The 23,685-nt window shown below is 34.3% G+C and overlaps 1 protein-coding gene and 1 long non-coding RNA gene across 4 annotated transcripts in view; one reads left to right on the top strand and one right to left on the bottom strand.

Annotated features, from left to right (window-relative positions):
• Positions 1-3,057: 3,057 nt before the first annotated feature.
• Positions 3,058-3,767, bottom strand: LOC127872946 (uncharacterized). The gene is made up of 2 exons (XR_008045851.1): positions 3,623-3,767; positions 3,058-3,300 (listed from the first exon to the last, which is right to left on the bottom strand). It is a non-coding gene; the product is annotated as an uncharacterized LOC127872946 (long non-coding RNA).
• Positions 3,768-5,078: 1,311 nt separating this feature from the next.
• The window catches only part of LOC127872886 (poly [ADP-ribose] polymerase tankyrase-like), a 255,395-nt gene continuing 236,788 nt past the window's right edge, over positions 5,079-23,685 (top strand). For all 3 annotated transcript variants that reach the window (XM_052416370.1, XM_052416369.1, XM_052416368.1), the window contains exons 1-2: positions 5,079-5,217; positions 14,924-15,045. In XM_052416370.1, coding sequence (XP_052272330.1) covers positions 14,953-15,045 — 93 coding nt within the window. In that variant the 5' untranslated portion in view covers positions 5,079-5,217; positions 14,924-14,952. The remainder of the gene's footprint in view (positions 5,218-14,923; positions 15,046-23,685) is intronic.

Raw genomic sequence — 23,685 nt, 5'->3', positions numbered from 1 at the left:
TTAGTGATCAAGGATAAAACATATAAACAGAAATACAGAGTTTTAGTGTAGGCATAGTCAGTTGTTAATGAACAACATTAAAACGTGTATTTTGATATAAACAAACGCGTTGATAATTAGTTTTTATCCCTCAACCTTCTTACAGAATTACACGAACAGAATACTAAGGCCTAAACAAAATACTTAAAATCTAAGCTCATTTAAAATGTTGATAATTTCATTAATATGTGTTGATATTATTCAGAGATACTAAACATCAATCTAGAATGTACAGAAATTCGCGTTTAGAACATCACGAAAATAACTGTGTTAATAGTTTTCTAGTTTTTTAGACTTTAAATGACAATGTTATAACGCACTATACAGTCCGGGAATTATTTATATAAAATGATGTCTTTAAGAAATTGTACTAAAAGAAGGATCTATTATTATCACAACTACGTTTCTTGATATATTACTGACGATGACATTGTTAGTTGATGTTTAAGGGAGATAAAAGTCAAATTGAAATGCGCAACAATCGCTCAAAAATTTCATTATTCCATGGATTTATTGGAGTCCCTTGAAATAAAAAACGTAAACAATACAGCAAAAAAACAACAACAATACTATGCAATATATCACGTGGAAAGTAATAATAAATTTAAAAGTGTAATTGAGTTTTCTTTGAGTTTTCCGATATAATTTTTAGTGGATATGTTCGTCCAATCCACGATATAATGCTAACACAAATATTTATTTGCCATGTCATGAAGTGTCATGTACCTAGAATCGGACATACCAACTATAATATTGAAGTGATACAATTCAAAATTGAGTAAAAATGTAACTATTTCATCCCAAACTGTAATGTTGTGAATTTTTAAGTTTGCCGAACAAATATCTTGATGAAATATGCAAATTTGTTAATTCTAGCGATTTTTTTCGAATTTTGAATTAGAAGGTTGTCCCGCTCCTGAAACGTGTGTGCGTTTACAGCTAATACGCAAAACGGCACCGGATCATATCCGAAAATATTGACTGCTTTTAGGTAAGTGTGTGTTCCTTTATTTTCAATATTCTCATCTTTAAGATAACATTTTTCACAAAACCAATATTCCACGGAACAAGTAGGTCATTCATTCAGTAAATTTTATACTCGTGCTCAGTAACAAAAACGTCAATTTGCTGTGGGAACCTACATTTCCCAACAGTTTATGCACAAAACCTGTGGAAACGGAAGTAAAATGCAGATATTGGTCCATATAAACAACGGAATTTAAACGTCTGAGATAGTTTCCTGATGAAAAAGGCAACAAAATTCTTTTGAAATCATTGCCTTGATGAGTGATGGTTTAGATTGTAGAAAAACAAGTATTTTATATGCCGGTTGCTCGCACCGGATAATGCATGAAGTAGGCACCGGATATTGGCCGAGACTAATGAACTTAAGTATTCATGTAGTAGGTTTAAAGAATATATTGGATTCTGTTGATAAGGTAAATATTTAAAGAATTTCTTGATTTTAGTTTGTTACATGAATGGGTCTGTTATTTCTGCTCGATTGGACATTATCGGCTCGGGTACTACTTACACGTATCCCGGGTACTCTTAAGTATACTTACATGTACCCCGGGTACGGTAAATCTTCTTAAACGTACCCGGTCGATATTAGACTGCACCCGAATTGTATTCCGCCCAAAATCCGATTTAGTAAAACGCGCTACCGATTACCGTTAAACGATATTGTTTATCTCAAACAAACTTCTCTTAAAAACTGAATCCACATGCTTTTTGAATATGAGTTTCGATACTATAGAGGCCATTTAACAGAAAAATTGACATACATGTGAACATAATTAATTACAAGAAATATCTTTAAAAAGATATACGGGGTTGATTGTGGTTGGAGTTTATGGAAGGTAAAGATTTAAATGAATGAGATCAAGGATAGCTAATATCTTTTTCTGTGCAGTTTTTAGCTGCATCAAACGCAGTACGTGATGTTACGCGGAGTTTTCGCGGCTTATTTTACATTATTACATATTGCTGGTCATAAACCTATAGATACAAAACAGAAAACCAAAGTCAACCGGCCACACGCGAAGTCTCCGTACATATTTTAAATATGTATACGCGCGTTCTTCGAACAAACCTGTTTGAGTGGTTTATCGGGCATTGCTACGTGTATTTGATTCGATTATTAACAGTATCGAGAATCATCGCGCTCATACTTAATACATTAGTCAATATGCTGCAATAATACATTAGTAAATATGATGGAATAATTCTTGTTAATTAATTAAAAATAATATTTATCATGGTATTGTTAAAAACACATTAAGAATCTATTATTGACATGCCATAAAATAATATCGCTGGATATCTTCATTTCACATCTTTCTGGTGGTAAAGAAAATTCCAGTTCACCTAGTTCACGCTATAGCGTCTTTATTATATAACTATTACGTTACTGACCGCGAACTCCGAACAGCACATAAGGTCTGACCTGTATATAAACTCTGACATTCAAACACACTAACCGCGAACTGACCCCTTATACCTCGCGGGTTGAAATGCAATACATTAAAGTGAGGCATCGCTTCCACTGCTCTTTATACTTTTACATATAACATGTTGACAGGAATATGGAAGTCAGTACTAAATATGAGAACATGGCCTTTAAGTACACAACGTTCTCGCGCTGAAAATCCTCTGAAAATAAAAGGTGCACGCACAAACTGTATTGATGTCGAGATTGAGTGTAAAACTGTTCTATCTATTAAGCCTTTTCATTAGAGGTAAAACTGTTTCATGCTGAACACGCAGTAAAACAGTGTTACAAAGACGCGGACATGTTTCCAATGTTCTAGTGGTATTATCAAATCAGCCAATGCAGTCAATGAAGTGTATTCATCTGTACTTGGCCGCGGGAAGTTTTATTTGAATTCTATTGGACGCTAACAAAGGTCAGGCTAATGTGAAAAGCTGGCGTATACAGCTAACGTCGAAAAAAAAGCCGACAACGACCGAATGGCGATTAAGCGTTAAAATTCCCGGGTACTTTTTATACGCCCGTCTATGACGGGACGTATTATGGTATACCCCGCGTCCGTCTGTCCGTCCGTCCGTCCGTCCGTCTGTTAATGTCGTACGCTACGTCAAATATCCTTTGACAGATTTTCTTCAAATTTTAACACAATCTTAATATTGATAAACCCTGATCCCCTTTCGTTTTTGACGGAATTCTGAATTGTCGTTCCAGAGTTATGGGACTTTGTTCGTCAAAATTTCGTGATTTCATTGAATGTCCTACTGTAGCTCAAATATCCTTCGATGGATTTTTTTCAAATTTCAACACAATCTTAATATTGATAAACCCTGATCCCCTTTCGTTTTTGACGGAATTCTGAATTGTCGTTCCAGGGTTATGGGACTTTGTTCGTCAAAATTTCGTGATTTCATTGAATGTCCTACTGTAGCTCAAATATCCTTCGATGGATTTTTTTCAAATTTCAACACAATCTTAATATTGATAAACCCTGATCCCCTTTCGTTTTTGACGGAATTCTGAATTGTCGTTCCAGAGTTATGGGACTTTGTTCGTCAAAATTTCGTGATTTCATTGAATGTCCTACTGTACCTCAAATATCCTTCGATGGATTTTTTTTTTTTTTTTAGTATCCCTGAAAAATTGAACAAGGTGAGCTTTTTTCTATTCCGATTGTACACTACCACTTACCCATCTACATTTCTCTTTTATTATTGGTCAAAATATCTATAACAGGTTTACTTCAACTCCATATCCTCTAAAGAAATGCATACATATACTCAAAAAAAGATATGGTATGAATGTCAAGGAGACGGCGCTCCATGCTCATGTACTTATAAAATAAACCATGTATTCAAATACAAATAAACTGAAGTAAAAAAATGATTCAAAGGGTTATTTATTACCTTACTACTTCATTGGCGAACGACGGGCGTATCATGCGCTCATGGCGCAGCTGTTTATTGTTTATTTACCGCTTTTATTTTTCGCTTTTTTTTCTTAGCGGTCACACATATTGTGTTTCTATTCTTCTCAGTTTTTATGCTCGCTAATTTTTATTGCAGTTTTTAGATCTACGTATAGATCCATATCAGCGGTTTCCTGTAAAACATTTTAAATAGTATAATGACCAGTGAATGTAGTACTATATGATCTTTTAAATAATTTTCAGCATGCTAACATATTTATTAGCTTAATTAATGTTGCTTTATTTTATGCTTTCCGCTGGTTTAAAGAGAAATATCAGTGAATTAAAACTGATAATTTCACTGTTTCAAGCAGTGAAAATTATCGATAATTTTCACTGTTTACTGTTTAATGACCTCATGTTTTTGACGAAATGACGTCATTATCCCAGCGACATTCTTTAGTTAAACTCTTTAACAATGTATATAATAAACGGTAAAAAAAAGCATAAAATAAAAAGAAAATTTGTTGGATTCGGTGGAATATCGATTTTTAATTCACTCGTGATCATAGAGAATATTATTTTCTATAGAAAATATTATTTTCTATGATCAATTATCGATAATCCACCGAATCCAACAAATATCCTCTATCTATTTTATTCTGTAACATTTATCAAAGACCTATAGAATACATAGTATTCTATAGGTCTTTGCATTTATACACGTTTGTTTATATTGTCGGTTCAAAAGCCTATTATTATGGCTTATATTTGTCTGTATATGTCTTGTCGACTCAATATAAATCTTATCAATCTTATCTTATATTCTGTAGTATTTGTGTACAATTGTCTCCTTGGAAAAATACAATACATTTTAAAAACCGCGACTCACATTTTCACAAATTGAGAAGTTTGAAAATAATGAAAACACGTGACGTTAAAATCCAGCTCTTCCATTTACATAACTTACAATTTATAAACATAGCTTATAAGTATTCTTTATCATTAATAAACATGCTGTAACACACTGTGATGTATTGATGGAGATATTGCATAGAATTTGCTGTATATTCAATACGCCAGGGTTGAATCACTGGTAAATACCGTGTAGATATACACTAAGCGGGTAAATCCCACGATTAGAACAGCAATTCATAATGGCGACTAAATGCTAGCCGGCTAAAATAAAACCGCCATTCTCAATATTGCAATAGTTTGCACCGTCAGATGCATGTTTCTGCCAGCACATTCGGAGAGTTGATATAAAACAGATTATTTGGTATGGTGACATTATTCTGAATATCGCACGTTGAATGACAAAAATGCAAATCGTAATTATGATATCAGGCCACGATTTGTTGTTGTTACCCCACCCACTTTAATACATTATGCTGAAATATTTATCACCTGTATTGTTAAACTGAGAATTGCTTAATAATTGCCTTAGAGGAATCAGTTTAAAGATACGTGTATAGTTATATAGAGCGTTTTAGAATATTACAGAACTTCTGAAATTTACTTGGAACAATTATTTTTCAAATGAAATTGAAATCGAGTTTGTTAGAACAGTGAATTAGCGCAATGTCGGGTAATTTCGACAGTCGTCTAATTTCGACACTTTTCACAGTATTTATCAGACCAGTCTTAAATCATCATCATCCCGTATGATTTCGTTGTAAAATGTGACGTAGTTGGTGTTGTGACGTCACCAGATAACATCTCTCTATCAAACGTCTCGCTAATTGCATGTAAGTGAGTCATTTAAAATACGTACATTGTATTACTTAGAGAATTTTTATAGCGTTATGAGCTTCGCTAAGGGAGGTTACATAATTGTCAATTACGTCCCTTCAGGATTTTGCTGTATTTCTGGTATTTGTACAAGTTCTAGTATAAAATTTGTTTCACTTGACCTGTATTTGTGTTTGAATAGTGCAAATCGTTTGTTAAACTATGATTTGTGGGGTGTCGAAATTATCCTCCGATTTTATACGATGGTGGGTAATTCCGACACTCCAAATGTTTTCAAGCATTCCCAGCGCATATGGAAAGATAGATTCGTTGAATAGAATTACTCTTTAAATAGTTGACGCAGCTTATTGAATATTATATTTAGCTCTCTATATCTTTTCAAGCAGATTGTATAAAATTAGAGCTATTTAAAGATTGTGAAGGTTATTGATTAATGAAAATGTATTTTTTTTACTTAATTATATCGTTAATTGGATCACCTGTGATCACCTCGGATGCTGCGCAACCACCGTAAACACCTGTCTGCGAGGGTCATTCACGCGTTTTAAATGTTCATGTACAAAAGAAAATCATATACATGTGTACTACATGTAGATGTTATAAGTATGTGCACACGTATGCACTTAAATTTGTACAGTACATAACGTCGGAAACGTAAATAAAGCGTTTAGATGATCAATACACTACGCGACCCGTGATTTTTGCCGCGATTCTCGCATCACCGCAATCGATGCAACGTGACAAATTGCGGTGATTCCGAGCGACAAGAAAATTTGGGTGATGTCTCGGCGACCGTCGCGCGATGTATCTAGCTGTTACGCAATCAGCGCGAATCATCGCAAATCACCGCGAACCACCGTGGTTCACCTTTTTAAGAGATTTACATTAAGGGTTACACTACATTACATGTACATGTAACATATATGTATACACTTACATTATACATTGCAATAATAAAGCTTTTGTAGTTGTTGTATGCAATGGGCGTATTAGCTAAAATACTCCCGTTCCGACATGAACGTGATGAAGTAATGTCGGAAGCTTTAACGGCTCCATATTAATATAACAGCGCAGAAGAATGATCATGCAATAATTATTTAACATAACATGTAAACATTATTTAACTAATTGAATTAGCAGAATGTTTATTAAAACTTACAATCAATTATATTCCAGGCCCGAATACACTACCACTGTTCAAATTCCATATTGTTGCAATATACATGTAGCGTAGCACTGTGTGAATTGAAAGTTGCATAGTGTTTCGTCATTGGTCGGTTATAAATACCTTGTTACTCTACTATTTTATTTCGACGAAACTAATAATTTGGTAATTTACGAGAAATATGATATAAGTTTTCCATTTAAACTTTGATCTTACCGTGTGTGTTAATTGACGTTATTAATTATGTTAATACTTATTTTTGCATTTCATTAAGAATTATAACGTGTAGATCTAGCCCTTTTGTTAACAGTGTTTAGCAAAATATATACGCGCCTTAAGACACGGGAAATTGTTTAAGTAACACTTTCATTTAAAGGTTAAATGTAATCGGTAGATTACATCTAATTATTTGGACTAAAATACATGTATGCTATACTTATTTATTTTCTGTTTCAGGCTCCAATGCGGATAACTCGTGTTACTCGCGTTACTTTCTGAGCGTTGTACATACATTCACAATGCTTGATAAGCCGGAAATCGGAAATACATTACTGTTTTATTTTTAAGTACATGTTATTATGACATCGTTGTAAATAATTTGTTGTTATTACATCATTGCCTATATGTTAAAGCCGTTAAACATTGTGTTTGTTTTGCTTAAAAAAAACACGAGTATATCAACGTAGCACTTAGCGTTCGCAGAGTTCAATAAATTTATGATAATGTATAATGTACATGCATTTCTCTGGGTTTTCACGCCAAAAACAAAAACCCCTCAACATTTGATTATTTAGTGTGTACTGTCCAGCGGGTGATAGTGTTTGTTCAAGTGTCTAATTGGCACTCTTTGTACGTGTTCAAACTGTGAAAAGATGTGACAATCACAGAAACAACAGGATGGCGCTGACAATTAAGTGCGATAATGGATCAAAGGGCATTGACAAAAAATAACAGTTTGGATATATTTTTCGGCGTTTACTCAGATGGTCTCTCACAACAAAAAAACTATACAAGTCAAGGTATTATGTTTTACTTCTATCAGTAACGATACGGAAACGGCGTGTTTGATTTGAATTGACTTTAAAAGAAATATCAAATTGTTGGCGATATAACTGTTTTAAAAATACCAAAGAAACATTTAACCGAAATCAACAGAATTCACTGCAATGTTCTCTGCGCTACACAGTTTGTATAAAAAATCAATACTTGCACACTCGTATACCTTGACCTTGTACATTGCCGCATAATTTTCGCGCTCTTTTGTCGGGGAAATATACATGATGACTATATTGAAAGCATTTGTAAACGTCGTGTTAACATTAAAACATCGGAAGTGTGTTTCGGATTATAAATTTTTATTCTCATTTGGGAATTTAACGGAACATTTATACTTATGGTATATTTGTTTTGAATTGTTGATTAATTTGTTACAACGCTTTACGTGTGAAAAAAATGTTTTGATAATATTATGCATTAATAGCACAATTTCCAGAAGGAAAACGTTTTTTACATGAAGGTGTATGACACAATAAAACGTTTTTTTGTAAGATCGTATTGTATCAATCTAAATTTAAATACGCTCGTCCAATGAAAGCTGTGTCCCACATTATGCGCTGTACTCTTTACACTTCTGAAAAATGGCGTAGTCATATGATTGTTTTAATGAAATTCTCAAACATATTTACCGACATAAATGTTCAAGATTATTTTTTTGATGTTGGATTATCGGATAATTGTGAACATTAGAAGCGTTATGTACATGTATAAAGTTATCGATACGATTCGGTTTCTATGCATGAATTGGCGAGTCATCGTTGTCACTGCGATCACGGCGAATTGCGGCGAATCGCAGCGAATCACCACGACATTGAGGGGATTTAGCGCGAAGATTATCTTGCTCTCGCGCGACGTCGGAGTGACGAGTCACGTGAAATCGCGGTGATTTTCCACCCAAAAAGCAAAATGCCCGCCTTGACTTCGCAAATTAGGCAAAAATCACGGGTCGCGTAGTGTACTATTAACTCTTAATGGCAATGCCAAATATATCGCGAGATATTTCAACTTTAGTTGAAATTCACAACGAAACTTTTAATGGAAATCAAATGATCACAATGTTGTACCCGCTACGAAATTTGTATTTACAAATAAATACACCCACGCGAATTTTCGCGCGCTTTTTATCAGGACAAAGAAATTAATTTATTTTATCTAGAAGTTGCTAACCGAAAATAGCGTGCAAACTGTGTAAGATGATTTTCGCATGTTGGAATACAACTGTATTGTTTAGGGGCTTACATGCAGTTCATCAAACCTTTAAATAGAATCATATGCCGAAATTCATTTGATACTTTCGAAAATTGCGAACGTTTATGTTTATGGCATTCTTGAGCACTCTTATCGTCTATATTTCCCTCAGATAATTTGCTTAAAAAACGGAAATCGGGCTTATATGGGATTATCGAGTAATGGATAATTTAAGAAGGGAGAAGTTGCATGTATTCGATAGATACAGTTGACACATGTGTATCGGAGGCGTTTTATTGTCGCCAATATATTTTAAATACTTATCAGATCCTTTCGACCAGCATGTACATTAAAATAGAATTTATTTATTCATTATCACTCTTAAATTAAAGGAATCAATTCAATATGTTTATGTTCAATTATATTTAGCGAACACGATGATCACCACGGTAGATATTATGGGTCCGCGGTGATTCGCGGTGTTAGTCTATGGCAAACGGCCCCCGCGACATTTGATCTGAACACCTATCGCGGGGTTCATATTGGTAAGCTAACAGTGAGATGAACATTGCGGCGAGTGGCGTTTGTTTAAGTACACGGTGTCTGTACTGTATATTGAATCAAGTGGGAGCACAATACGAACTCTAAATGCAATTTATTTATAATTCTCTGATTTGCAAATTAACACTTGTTTAGTATAATCCTATTTATTAAAGCTCCACTGCATGGAAAGCCTACGACTTACTAAAACACTCTCTCCTGATCGCTAGGCGGACACCACATGTCATCCACTAAACCACCACAACCTTATTAACAATCGATTGTTCATTTTCGGCTCGGGTACTACTTACATATACCCCGGGTACGCTTAAGTATACTTACATGTACCCCGAGTACGGTAAATATACTAAAATCTACCCGGGAATTTTTACGCTAAATCGGTCGTCGTCGGCTATTTTTTTTAGATTAATTATGTTCATATTTATGTCAATTTTCTGTTAAATTGCCTCAATATTATCGGAACCCATACTCAAAAAGCATGTTGATGCAGTTTATAAAAACAAATAATAGAAGTTTGTTTCGTAATAACGGTAATCGGTAGCGCGTTTTACGACATCTGATTTAGGGCGGGAATAAAACTCGGGTACAGTCTAATTTCGACTGGGTACGTTTTAGTATATTTACCGTACCCGGTGTACATGTAAGTATACTTCAATGTACCCGGGGTAAATGTTAGCAGTACCCGAGCCGACAATGAACAATCGAGCCTAATTAACACTAGACATTAAAGAGATCGTGAAATTCTATTAATTGAGACATACAATGTAAATAACTGATTAAAACAGTTGTTGAAAATTAATACAAAGACAAGTGTCGAAATTAGCCGCTGACTGTCGAAATTAGCCGCTTACTGTCGAAATTACACTCCGCCGCATTTAGTAAAATCGCTTTAAGTTTTGAATTATGCCGGCAACGATAATAACGTTTGTTAGCAAATATCAACAAGTCAAAACGGTGTTTTTCAATAAGTTTGGGCACTTGGAGGGTAATTTCGACACATCAGGACTAAATCAAATTTTACTCTTAAGGTGTCGAAATTACCCGACTTTGCTCTAGTTGCACATGCTAATAATATGTTAACTAGACTTATTTAGATAAATAATTGAGAACATATGAGGAATTACATTCTTTTCAAGTATTTGTATGGAAAAAATTGCTAACCGCAGACATTCCCTAGAGTATTTAAAGTCCATAGGACATTCTGCCCCCTGGATTTAAAAAAAACATGCAGGACCGGACTGGGATTCATGGTACCCAAAAACATGCAGGACCGGACTGGGATTCATAGTAACCAAACATCAGTCACGCCATTGCCATTAATTGACATAATGATAATTGAAAAAATGAAATGGAAAATAAACAACACAACACTGAACAATGAACCGTAACACATAGTTTTCTACAGAAAAATATTTTACCAAATATTAGTTAAAAACAATGCAATTTCTCAATTAAAAAATATAAAAATTGTATACTCATATGCAAATTGCTGTTAAACAAATGTTTCAAGATACTGATAGTTGAGTGTGGTAGTGACAAAAGAATGTAAATGAATTATTTTTGCAAAAAAAATCTCATTTATACTTGTTACAGGTTTTTTTTGGGCCCGATTTTATAGCCGAAATTCGGCTATGTTCCCAATCCCAAAAGGTATACTTTTTTCCCAAAATGTGGCAAAAAATTCCCAATTTCCAAAAAAAAACATAATTTTTTTTTTTTAGAAAGAAGTGTCTAATGCATATTTTATCTCAATTTTAATTCAATTACATTTGACAAAGTATTATATAATTTGTTCTTTTAATTTGAATGATTATAAAGAGTTATATCAAATTTAGTATTTCCCTAATCAATGGACATATTTGGGGAAAAAATAAAAACTGTTTTAATCAATGTTTATAAATCATCTCTGATTTCAGGGGTTTTTCACCACTGCGCTCTGGATAATGGAGGCATTCCCAAAGCAAAAAAAAACGGCCCCATTCCTAGATGACATTTTTCCCAATTAATTTACAATAAAGAAGTTTTCTGTCAAAATCATAAAAATAACGTTAACAAACACTAATGACATTTAGAGTGACTTTCCTTTATCCATTACGTTATATAGCATGCGCTTAACGACTCAGATGTAAGCACGTTTAGTTTGAGGATTCTTCTACCAAAATTTACAGCGATAAAGTGCAAAATGTTCTGCATGACTTTGCAAAAATTAATAATTTTTTTTTTGAGGGGATTTTTGCTACAAAAGTGGGGAAAAATATATACTCTTTTTTGAGGGGAATGGGGCTGAATATCGGCCCCGAAATTGCCATAAAAAAAACACTGCAAGCGGACGTGTGGATTTGTCGAGCCCTGTTTGATACATGATAAATGAATTTTAGGAAGTTTTAACTTTTCTATCTCAAGAAATTACAGTATTTACAATTTGAGTATGCCTAGCCCCATTCTTTTTCAGGCAATGGATTTCAGTATAAATTTTCATATCACATCTATTTTAATTTTCTTAAATTACAGTTATTCACTCTGATATATCGAATTTGGCTTAATATTGATATTAATAAAGATAAATAATACAATCTTAAGGTCACCAAAGTCCAAAGGCAATTCATGCATACAGCTGCACTTCACCACAAAATGTTAAGGTATTTCCAATCTTACATAGCAAAATATATATGTTTTAATGGAGACACTGTCTACATTGCCACTTTAAACAGACATGTTGCCATAAGCATCAACAGAGATGCCAGCTACTTTCTGGGCTTAGCAGAATTCAACACTGAAGGTTTCATATATGTGGGGACCTTCGAATTTTTTTTCAAATCCACAACAGCAATTGAGTTCTATCTGGAATCGCTATACCTCGAACTGTAAAAAATCACACAATGTTTTTTTTTTCATGAATTCAATTATCCCTTTTTAAGTTTCATACTGATAGTTTATAGAATTGTTCTTTATGAGAAACAAGCAATTTTGAGGACAAAAAGCACTCCACAAATACTGGTAGACAACTCCCTGACCTCAAATTATCAAATATGAAAATATGTGTTGAAAAATTATGAAACATTGAAACTCTAAACAATATAATCTTTTTGTAAATGAGTTTTATTTTATGTGCATGGAAAAATCCAAAAGCAAGTTTGTCTCACTTAGATCCATTGTTCCCCAAGGTTGATGGATACTTAGGCTGGCTCTGACTTAAACCTGACAAGATGAAACTTGCCTCTGGAGACTGTTACAGGCAATGATTCCACATGACATGTGAGAGATGTCCAACACCTAAATAAAAAGAAACCAAACTGCAGGTCAATGTGTCAAGATAATGCGTCAATAAGGCAGAGAAATTTTTGATACATCATGCTATAAAAGTTGTTAAATGTCATAATTCATAAGCTATTGATATACAGGGTTCTCAATAAGAGCCGGCCAAATCGGCCGTTTATAATCAGATTTTGGCCAGTTGAAAATCGCTCAAATTTGGAAAATCGGCAATTGACTTTTCGAAATTTGCAGGAAATCAAGAGCTAAATTTTAAAATTTTCAGGGGGAGCATGCCCCCCGGACCCCCCTAGTAGGCCTGTTGGTTTCACATTTGGGCCTTTTGGCTCAAAAGTTATTGAGAACCCTGGATATAAAATGTGAATATAACATACCGTTATTTCTACTCTTTTGATAATATATGCTATTTATACGAAATACCTTCAAAAGTACTACACACTAATCAAAAGCATACCCATACATATTAAATCTGAAATCAATACAAATAATACACCATGTACTCAAACAACATTTGTAGAAAACATACTTGGAAGAAAAAACAAAACAAATAAAATATTTTACAAACTACAAATTAAAAACCCTACGGAAAACTCCAAAATCCAAAATAAATGGCAAGTCCTTTTTGGAGAAAATGAACTTAATTGGAAACACATATTTACCATGCCATATAAAGCAACTATTGAAAGCACACTGAGAAATTTTCAATATAAATACATCCATAGAATTATAGCTACAAATAAATATCTCTTTAAATGCAAATTATCTAACTCAAATATGTGTGACTTCTGCAGTGAAAACATTGAAACTATAGAACATCTTTTTTGGGAGTGCAAACACATCCAGCCTATTTGGAATCAATTAACATCTTTTCTTGAACAACAGCAACTAAACGTTAAACTATCTTTCTTAAATGTAAGTTTCGGAATTAACTCATTGAAATCAATAGACGGTAATAATATTGTGAATTTTATTGTTATATTGATGAAATATTTTATCTTAAACATGAAGTACAAAAAACAAGTACCAAATTTTAATTGTTTTGTCCATAGTCTTAAACTAAAAATCCAGATTGAGAAAGAAATAGCCCTTAGTAATGACACATTACAAATCTTTGAACAAAAATGGAATCGGATTAAATTCTCATAATGTTTTGTCCACTTATATACATTTCACTCTAATGTTAGTTTATCTTCCTAAAATAGTTTTTTTTTATCTTTCTAAAATAGTTTTTGTTTATATTTTTTTTTTCAATCTGACAAGATCATTGTGAATATACAACTAAACACACAAATACAGTATGCTTTCTTCCGACTTTATATAACTCATCATTTTTCATAACTATTCCTCTGTTGTTCTTTTCTTTTCTCTCTACAAAAATATTTATATATATTAGCATATCTTGTATAACATGTGTGAACTTTATTGCTTTATACAATCACTGTGTTGTATGATCATATACATGTTTACATTATATGTATGATATTGAATAAAAAAAAACAAAAAAAAACATACCGTTATAGTGATGTGTCTGCAATAAACTGCCTTCATTAAACAGCAGAACAACGTTAGTTATCTGTATCACATTCTTTCTTGTGATTGAAAACACCCTGGTTTACGCACTTTCAGTTTGAAACAAAATGGCAACAGCCATGACGTCAGGAACTGTTGTTTTTTTTTAAGCGAATTAATTTATATACATTTTCTCTAAACGTTAATAAATCTTAAGCAGATGAACACATTAAGTTCTAACATAAACACATTTATTTTGTGTTTTTAGGTCTTAAATTAAAACACACTAATTTATTTCATGGTGACAGTATTATTTACGGACTTTGAAAGAGATGTCCAATCGTTGCAGAACCCTTTCAGAATACGGTGTTATTGCCTGAATATTACTGATCTCTTAAGGTCCCCACTGCCTTAAGGCTAAAAACAACATGGTTTGCCATGTCCACCTTTTTCAGCCATGTTCAAACTTATATATTTTCAGACACAACTTGTTACTTCAGCTTTCTCACAATGGAGGGTGAGAAAGGTCGAGGGAAGAAATCCTCCCCAGAGAAAGAAACAAAAGAAATCAACCTTCCAAATGATGGAGGATCAAGTGCTAAGGTTATATTTGCCAGATTTTTTCTCAGGGGTTTTAAAGTAACAAATGCTGGACCTATTTAGTATTTTCTTTGCACAAACATCAAAAAAGCATGTTTAACAAATATTAAGAGCAAGTGCTCATGACGTCATTGTTAACACGTCAAACGACACAAATCATATTCTTTCCCGCTAAAAATGCAGCTTTTTAGCAATTTTTATGTCCCCCACCAGGGGTGGCGATATCTCAAATCAAAGTACTGACAGTACTGGTGTGACGATGCTTTTGAGAGGATGGATATAAAAGCATCAAGTTAAGTTGATCTACATCACCACAATCACCACAATTGTGTATGTTGGTACGAAAAAAAAAATTGGTACACAAATTTTGCTAAACAAATTTGGGTATGAAAACAAATTTGGGTACGAAAAAATATTTGGAAACAAAAAAATTGGGAGTGAAAAAAATGTGGGTACGAACAAAAAATTGGGGATGAAAAAAAATGGGTACGAAAAAAACATCGGGTACGAAAAAAAATTGGGTACGAAAAATTTTAGGTACGGAAAAAAAAATGGGGGAACCGGAAAGAAGTACCTGTGGGGAACTTGACTCACACTCGCACATTTTCGGCCCTTTCCGTCAAACATCAGATAAGTTCCTCGAAGGCAATAGTATGAATACACATTCAGAAGCGGTAATGCGGTCCTACCTACGCGCGTCAAAATGTAAGTGAAATATATACACAAGTCTGTCAGGAATGATTGAATTAACGAAGACAATCATGTATTGATGTAAGTTTTTTGAAGAAATGTGCAGAAAATATATTAAACAAGAGCTGTGTTTGTGAAACACAATGCCCCCTGCTGCGCAGCTTTGAAGCCATATATTTTACCTTTGACCTTGAAGGATGACCTTGACCTTTCACCACTCAAAATGTGCAGCTCCATGACATACACATGCATGCTGAATATGGAGTTGCTATCTTCAATATTGCAAAATTTGACCTTTGACCTTGACCTTGAAGGATGACCTTGACCTTTCACCAATCAATTAGTGCAGCTCTATGAGATATGCATGCACGCCAATATTGAAAAAGTTATGGCCAATGTTAAAGTTTTCGGACAGACAGACAGAGGCTTTATATTTGACATTTGACCTTGAAGGATGACCTTCACCTTTCACAACTGAAAATGTGCAGCTCCATGAGATGCACATGTATGTCAAATATCAGGTTGCTATGTTCAATATTAAAAAAGTTATGGCCATTAAAGTTTTCGGACGGACGGACAGACTGACACACTGACTGACTGACTGACTGACTGACAGTTCAACTGATATAGGCCACTAGTGTTTTTCCCAGGCCATTTTAGCGTGGCGAAAAGCCACGCCGCCCTACCGGATCGCCACTCTGCCCCTTTCAAAGGCAAATTTCGCCACGCGCCCTTTTTTTCAAAGGCAAATTTTGCCACGCGCCCTTATCGATAACATCTTTATTGCCTTACGATCTAACTTGGTCCGCAAAATCAGCTTCCTTGATTGTCTGTGACGCTCTGACTGTGCTTGATTTACTCGAGAGACGTCAACGTCTAATCTAATATTAATTGAGCAGATTTAATCTATTACAGTGCTCGATTTATAGGTAGGTCTTACTGACTCCTCCAAAGCTGTGAATTAGTCATGCGTGAATAACCTCGTGTCAGTATCAATCGATAATGCCGAAGGCTATATTATACCAAGCGCATTTTTCGGTCGGCAATGTGTATACCTCCACGATAAAATCATTACTTCGGAGACTTTTGTAGAAAAACTCGATGTTATTCTCGTGGCAATTGTGCATTGCATGCATTATTCAGTTATATCAAAACATATATTTTTACGCATAATTACATTTAAAATCACAAACAAATTTATTCTTTATCGTTTTCGTCTTTAAGATAATTAGATCTAATTATTGAAATAATTACTAAGACGTATACAAATTTAACAAAATGCGAATCGCATATACGATTTAACGTTGCTATGCGCACCTGTCGCTTACATCATTTGACATTTTATCAACATGGCGGACTATACAGAATTAAATTGTAACTCGGCAAAAATGGCAAATAACGTCGTAAACGATCGAATTAACGATGGAGATTATACATTAAGAAGGAATTAATGAAATGTCTGTGATAATCAACGATGCATAAAAATGTTTTAGATAGCAACAACATTATTTATTTATTTGTAATCTACTCGGTGGATGTATGTCACGGAAACGAGTGTTTGCATATTGTTACTCGCAATGTTATTTTAAACATCTGTCAAGATTAATGTTAGAAAATGGGATAAGACAAACATGGTTTCATTTATATGTTAGTGGATCTGTGTATAATCAGATTCATATGCATATATTGCTTTATTATGTTTGTCGTGCTGTACAGTTTATTGAAACAGCATGGAACTTAAATGTACATTGCAAGGTAAATATATTAACATAAATGATAGTAAGTTAAATACATCTATTACCATTAAATGTGCTTGTTTATATTTTTTCCACAACTGCCTCTGATGCGATTACATGTTTCTCCCTAATTCAGGTATTCATGGAACGTTTTTGCCCTTTATTGCCTAAACGTCGGGCTAAAATGCCCTTTTTGAAAGTAATGCGCCATGCCCCTTTGCCCTCTTGGGAAAAACACTAGCCACCCTACTGGGGGCATAAAAAGCAATGGCGATATTTTTCTCAGCCACATAATTGTTAATAGTTTGATATCACAAAATGAAAGTGAAAGTAGAACTGTCAAAAATGACAACCTGTCAACATGTTGTTTTTGCTGGCACGAGAGAGCGATTACACTCAATGTGTTCACATTTTGACCATAGGCTTTGTCAATGACCTTTATAGTATGGGTAGCTTTGATATTATTTATTGCTATCATGTAACTGCATGATTGTGTATATGTTTACAATACACAAAGCATAAATAATGATATAAATATACTGATTGAGCTTATAATAATCTGAGAACTATAGCCAGGTCAATTAAGGACTTAAAATACAATTTTGTGTCCTGATTTCATGAAGAAATGACCATGCTTGTCCTAGATTTCAAATTCAAGGCCCTGGTGTGACACATTGGTAGCATTACCGTTAAACTGTTACCAGGCTTATGAAATTAGTTTTTATTGAACTATCTAAGGAAATCTAAATCAGGCACTGATTTTTCTTGTTTTAATACAGTCATAGATCAGTTGTGGCCTCTGGGTAATGACCAATTTTTGCTTACTTGTCACACCCTTAAAACTTTCCACACGTCTATAATAGCAAATCTGGTTTAAGGTGATCTTCAATGGTAAATTTAAACTTTAGCTCTGTTACAAGAGTGCTGGTAAAGTCCAGTCACATATTTATATCTAGGCCATGTCAAAATCAAAGTGTCAAAGACAAATGAAAGATGCGTTCATTAATCATTGTCCAGTTGTTTACTACTGCTGTAAGTTTTTATGTCCCCCACTATAGTAGTGGGGGACATATTGTTTTTGCCCTGTCTGTCTGTTGGTCTGTTGTTCTGTCTATCTGTTTGCGCCAACTTTAACATTTTGCAATAACTTTTGCTATATTGAAGATAGCAACTTCATATTTGGCATGCATGTGTATCTCATGAAGCTGCACATTTTGAGTGGTGAAAGGTCAAGGTCAAGGTCATCCTTCAAGGTCAGAGGTCAAATATATGTGGCCAAAATCGCTCATTTTATGAATACTTTTGCAATATTGAAGATAGCAACTTGATATTTGGCATGCATGTGTATCTCATGGAGCTGCACATTTTGAGTGGTGAAAGGTCAAGGTCAAGGTCATCCTTCAAGGTCAGAGGTCAATTATATGTGACCAAAATCGCTCATTTTATGAATACTTTTGCAATATTGAAGATAGCAACTTGATATTTGGCATGCATGTGCATCTCATGGAGCTGCTCATTTTGAGTGGTGAAAGGTCAAGGTCAAGGTCATCCTTCAAGGTCAGAGGTCAAATATATGTGGCCCAAATCGCTTATTTTATGAATACTTTTGCAATATTGAAGATAGCAACTTGATATTTGGCATGCATGTGTATCTCATGGAGCTGCACATTTTGAGTGGTGAAAGGTCAAGGTCAAGGTCATCCTTCACAAGGTCAAGGTCATCCTACAATGTCAAACATCATATAGGGGGACATTGTGTTTCACAAACACATCTTGTTATATAATATGACTGATGAACATCATGTGAGAGAAAATTCACATTATCATTGTATATCAGGTTAGCAGCCTTTTAGATAACAAAGTATGCTAGTTTTCAATGTCGCTTCTGGGGATCAAACCCGTAGGGCTTTTAGGAAGATTCTGAAATTTTCGATCCCTCGAAAGCAACCAAACCAAAAATTAAGTCAAATATTGCCGACTCGGTTTTTTGAGTCGGTACATGAGGGATAATGGAGCTTGATTGGTCATTGTCGGCTCTGGTACTACTTACATGTACCATGGGTACTCTTAAGTATACTTACATGTACCCTGGGTACTCTAAGTATACTTACATGTACCCCAGGTACGGTAAATAAACATAATTGTACTCGGTCCATATTAGACTGTACCCGAGTTGTATTCGCGCCCAAAATCCGATGTCGTAAAACGCGCAACCGATTATCTTAAACACACTTCTCTTCAAAAAACACTGCATCAACATGCTTTTTGAGTATGTGTTCCGATAATATAGAGGCCATTCTACAGAAAATTGACATAAATGTGTATAAATAATTATTACAAAAAAATAGTTGACAACGACTGATTTAGGGTTAAATTTCCCGGGTACATTTTAGTATATTTACCGTACCCGGGATACATGTAAGTACAGTACACTCCACGCGTTTTCCCCAATTTCCCTCCATACTCCGCGGGGATTGACCTGGAGGGAGATTAAGAAAATCCCGCGAGACGCGGCGTTTGCATGGTTTTGGACGCGGCGGTAAACGATCGGCAAAACTGATAATCCAACGCGGCGACCCTCGGCGTTGGTAACGCGGGGGAAACTCCACGTTTTACAAGATAACGATCAATTTAATTTTGTTTGACTTCCTGATTTTCAAATAAAATTACATTTATTACAAGTACATACATGTACATGTAGTATAATATTTACAATTAAAAAAAAACAACCAAGATAGATCGATCCCGATGTGGTTATAGAAGTAGTTGTTGTATAGAAAACTCGTTGATTTACGACAAACAAAACGTCGTCTTTTAACTAATACTTACCAATTAATATAAACACAGTTTGCAACATTGTTTTTATTTTGATAATTTAATCCAAAGTTTTCAAAGCAGGTGATTTTCTATACTGAACATGTAAACAAATGACCAAGGACCCTAAAAATCTTGCAAATCTGTGTGAATTGACAGTTTGACGTAATTAAAGAAAAGCTGCTTCCTGTCTAAAGGCATAACTTACTCAAGTAAATACGTTCAACGAATGCATAAGGAATGGTTTTAATTGTCGGAACAAAGTCAATTCTCTGCTCGCTAATGCATTTATTTTCTCTTTGAAGTTAGGTTATTCCATTGATTGCTCAAAGAAGGTGGTAACTATTGAGTTGATAGTTGCATTTAATATTCACAGTTGTATTCTTGTTGCGTGGCATTCAAAACAATGTTTACCAGTAATTATGGACCAAATCCGCAGAGTGACATTCACACATGTTAATCCCTTTTGTCAAAACACCGCAGACAGCAGACTACACAATAGGTCAGTAGACAAGCTTTGCGTGTTTTCATTACGTCAAACACTTAAAATCCAGTTCCGCCCAAATGTCTTCTTTAATCAGTTTACAGTACAATTACTGTTAAAATAATTTCTAAAATACTAAAATACCGTAACGATAAAGATTCAGCGTGTTCGATTTGAAATTATTTTGGAGGAAATATCAACTTATTCGCGATATAATTTTGTTAAAAAATACCGAAGAAACTTTAAACCGAAATCAACAAAATTCAATGTTCTCTACGCTACAAAGTTTGTTTAAAAAAATCAATACACGCGGCAGGAGTATACCTTGACCTTGTACATTGCAGTAAATTTTTGTGCGCTTTTGTCGGGAAATATACATGATGACTGTATATTGGAAGCATTTGTAAACGTCGTGTTTACATTAAAAATCGTAGTGTGTTTCGGATTACTAATTATTATTCTCATTTGGAAATTTTACGGAACATTTATTATTGTCTTATATGTGTTATGATTTAAATATTAATTTGTCAAATGTCTTATATTTATTCATATTGTAGACGTACCTGTTAATTAAAAAACATAATTTTTATACGTATTAATTTTCTATATACAATTATCTTTTTAGCTCATCTATTTTTTGAAAAAAAATTATGAGCTATTGTCATCACCTTGGCGTCGGCGTTGGCGTCCGGTTAAGTTTTGCGTTTAGGTCCACTTTTCTCAGAAAGTGTCAATGCTATTGCATTCAAACTTGGTACACTTACTTACTATCATGAGAGGACTGGGCAGGCAAAGTTAGATAACTCTGGCATGCAATTTGACAGAATTATGTGCCCTTTTTATACTTAGAAAATTGAAAATTTTGGTTAAGTTTTGCGTTTAGGTCCACTTTTCTCAGAAAGTATTAATGCTATTGCATTCTAACTTGGTACACTTACTTACTATCATGAGGGGACTGGGCAGGCAAAGTTAGATAACTCTGGCGTGCATTTTTACAGAATTATGTGCCCTTTTTATACTTAGAAAATTGAAAATTTTGGTTAAGTTTTGTGTTTAGGTCCATTTTATTCTGTAAGTATCAAAGCTATTGCTTTCATACTTGCAACACTTACTGACTATCATAAGGGGACTGTGCAGGCAAAGTAATGTAACTCTGACTGGCATTTTGACAGAATTATGGGCCCTTTTTATACTTAGAAAATTGAAAATTTGGTTAAGTTGTGTGTTTAGGTCCACTTTATTCCTACAGTATCAAAGCTATTGCTTTCATACTTGCAACACTTATTAACTATCATAAGGGGACTGTGCAGGCAAAGTTATGTAACTCTGACTGGCATTTGGTATCATAGATATTGCTTTCATACTTGGAACACTCGCAAACTATCATAAGGGTACAGTAAAAGGACAAGTTGCATAACTCTGGTTGTCATTTTTACGGAATTATGGCCCTTTTTTGACTTAGTAACTTTGAATATATGCAGGGGTTCTGAAATAAGGTGTCCGAGTTGTCCGAGTCGTAAATTTCCCCTTCCGGACTAGCAGTTTTTCAAAGCTGGCTCGTCCGGGGACAAGTAAAATTTCTGTGGTAAACATTTTTTTAGAACGTAACTACTCCAATTTCCGAAAAATCAAAAACGAAAGTTTATATAAATAGCTAATGATTTATCTGCAGACTGGCACACGTTTTCAATTACAAGGTAGGTAATTTTCCGATAATAATTATTTAATGTAGTAAACCAGTCCACGCATATATACATGTAGCAACAGTCAATCACGCATAAGATAACATTTTCAGTAGAGAAACCAGCACACATGTCTATAGCGACAGCCAATCACGCATCAGATAACATTTTTTGTAAATTGCAAATGGCCTCATACATGTTCTACCGACATGCAGCGAACATTATATGTTTTTTTTTAATAAAATGACTTCAACATCAAGCCATGACGCAAATAAGACCAATGATAAAATCAGTTCGGCCTCATAGAAGACGAGAAAAAACAAGTATGAATATGATAAAGCCTATGACGCCAAGCGGAAACGAAAATTTGTTAACCCTTGGCTAAATGATTCCCCTTGGCTTGAAAATGTTGCCGGTGTGTGTAAATGTAAAATTTGTAAGGAGTTTCCTTTATTAGCAGATAAAGTATGTTTGTATCATTTTTAGCTCATCTATTTTTTGAAAAAAAATTATGAGCTATTGTCATCACCTTGGCGTCGGCGTTGGCGTCCGGTTAAGTTTTGCGTTTAGGTCCACTTTTCTCAGAAAGTATCAATGCTATTGCATTCAAACTTGGTACACTTACTTACTATCATGAGGGGACTGGGCAGGCAAAGTTAGATAACTCTGGCGTGCATTTTGACAGAATTATGTGCCCTTTTTATACTTAGAAAATTGAAAATTTTGGTTAAGTTTTGCGTTTAGGTCCACTTTTCTCAGTGAGTATCAATGCTATTGCATTCAAACTTGTTACACTTACTTACTATCATAAGGGGACTGGGCAAGCAAAGTTAGATAACTCTGGCATGCATTTTGACAGAATTATGTGCCCTTTTTATACTTAGAAAATTGAAAATTTTGGTTAAGTTTTGTGTTTAGGTCCATTTTATTCCTTAAGCATCAAAGCTATTGCTTTCATACTTGCAACACTTACTAACTTTCATAAGGGGACTGTGCAGGCAAAGTAATGTAACTCTGACTGGCATTTTGACAGAATTATGTGCCCTTTTTATACTTAGAAAATTGAAAATTTGATTAAGTTTTGTGTTTAGGTCCACTTTATTCCTACAGTATCAAAGCTATTGCTTTCATACTTGCAACACTTATTAACTATCATAAGGGGACCGTGCAGGCAAAGTTATGTAAATCTGACTGGCATTTGGACGGAATTATGGGCCCTTTATACTTAGAAAATTGA

The sequence above is a fragment of the Dreissena polymorpha genome, chromosome 3 (assembly GCF_020536995.1).
Source record: "Dreissena polymorpha isolate Duluth1 chromosome 3, UMN_Dpol_1.0, whole genome shotgun sequence".
Taxonomy (NCBI): Eukaryota; Metazoa; Mollusca; class Bivalvia; order Myida; family Dreissenidae; genus Dreissena; species Dreissena polymorpha.
Note: the sequence above shows the minus strand (reverse complement) of the source record. Positions and strands in the feature narration are given on the sequence as shown.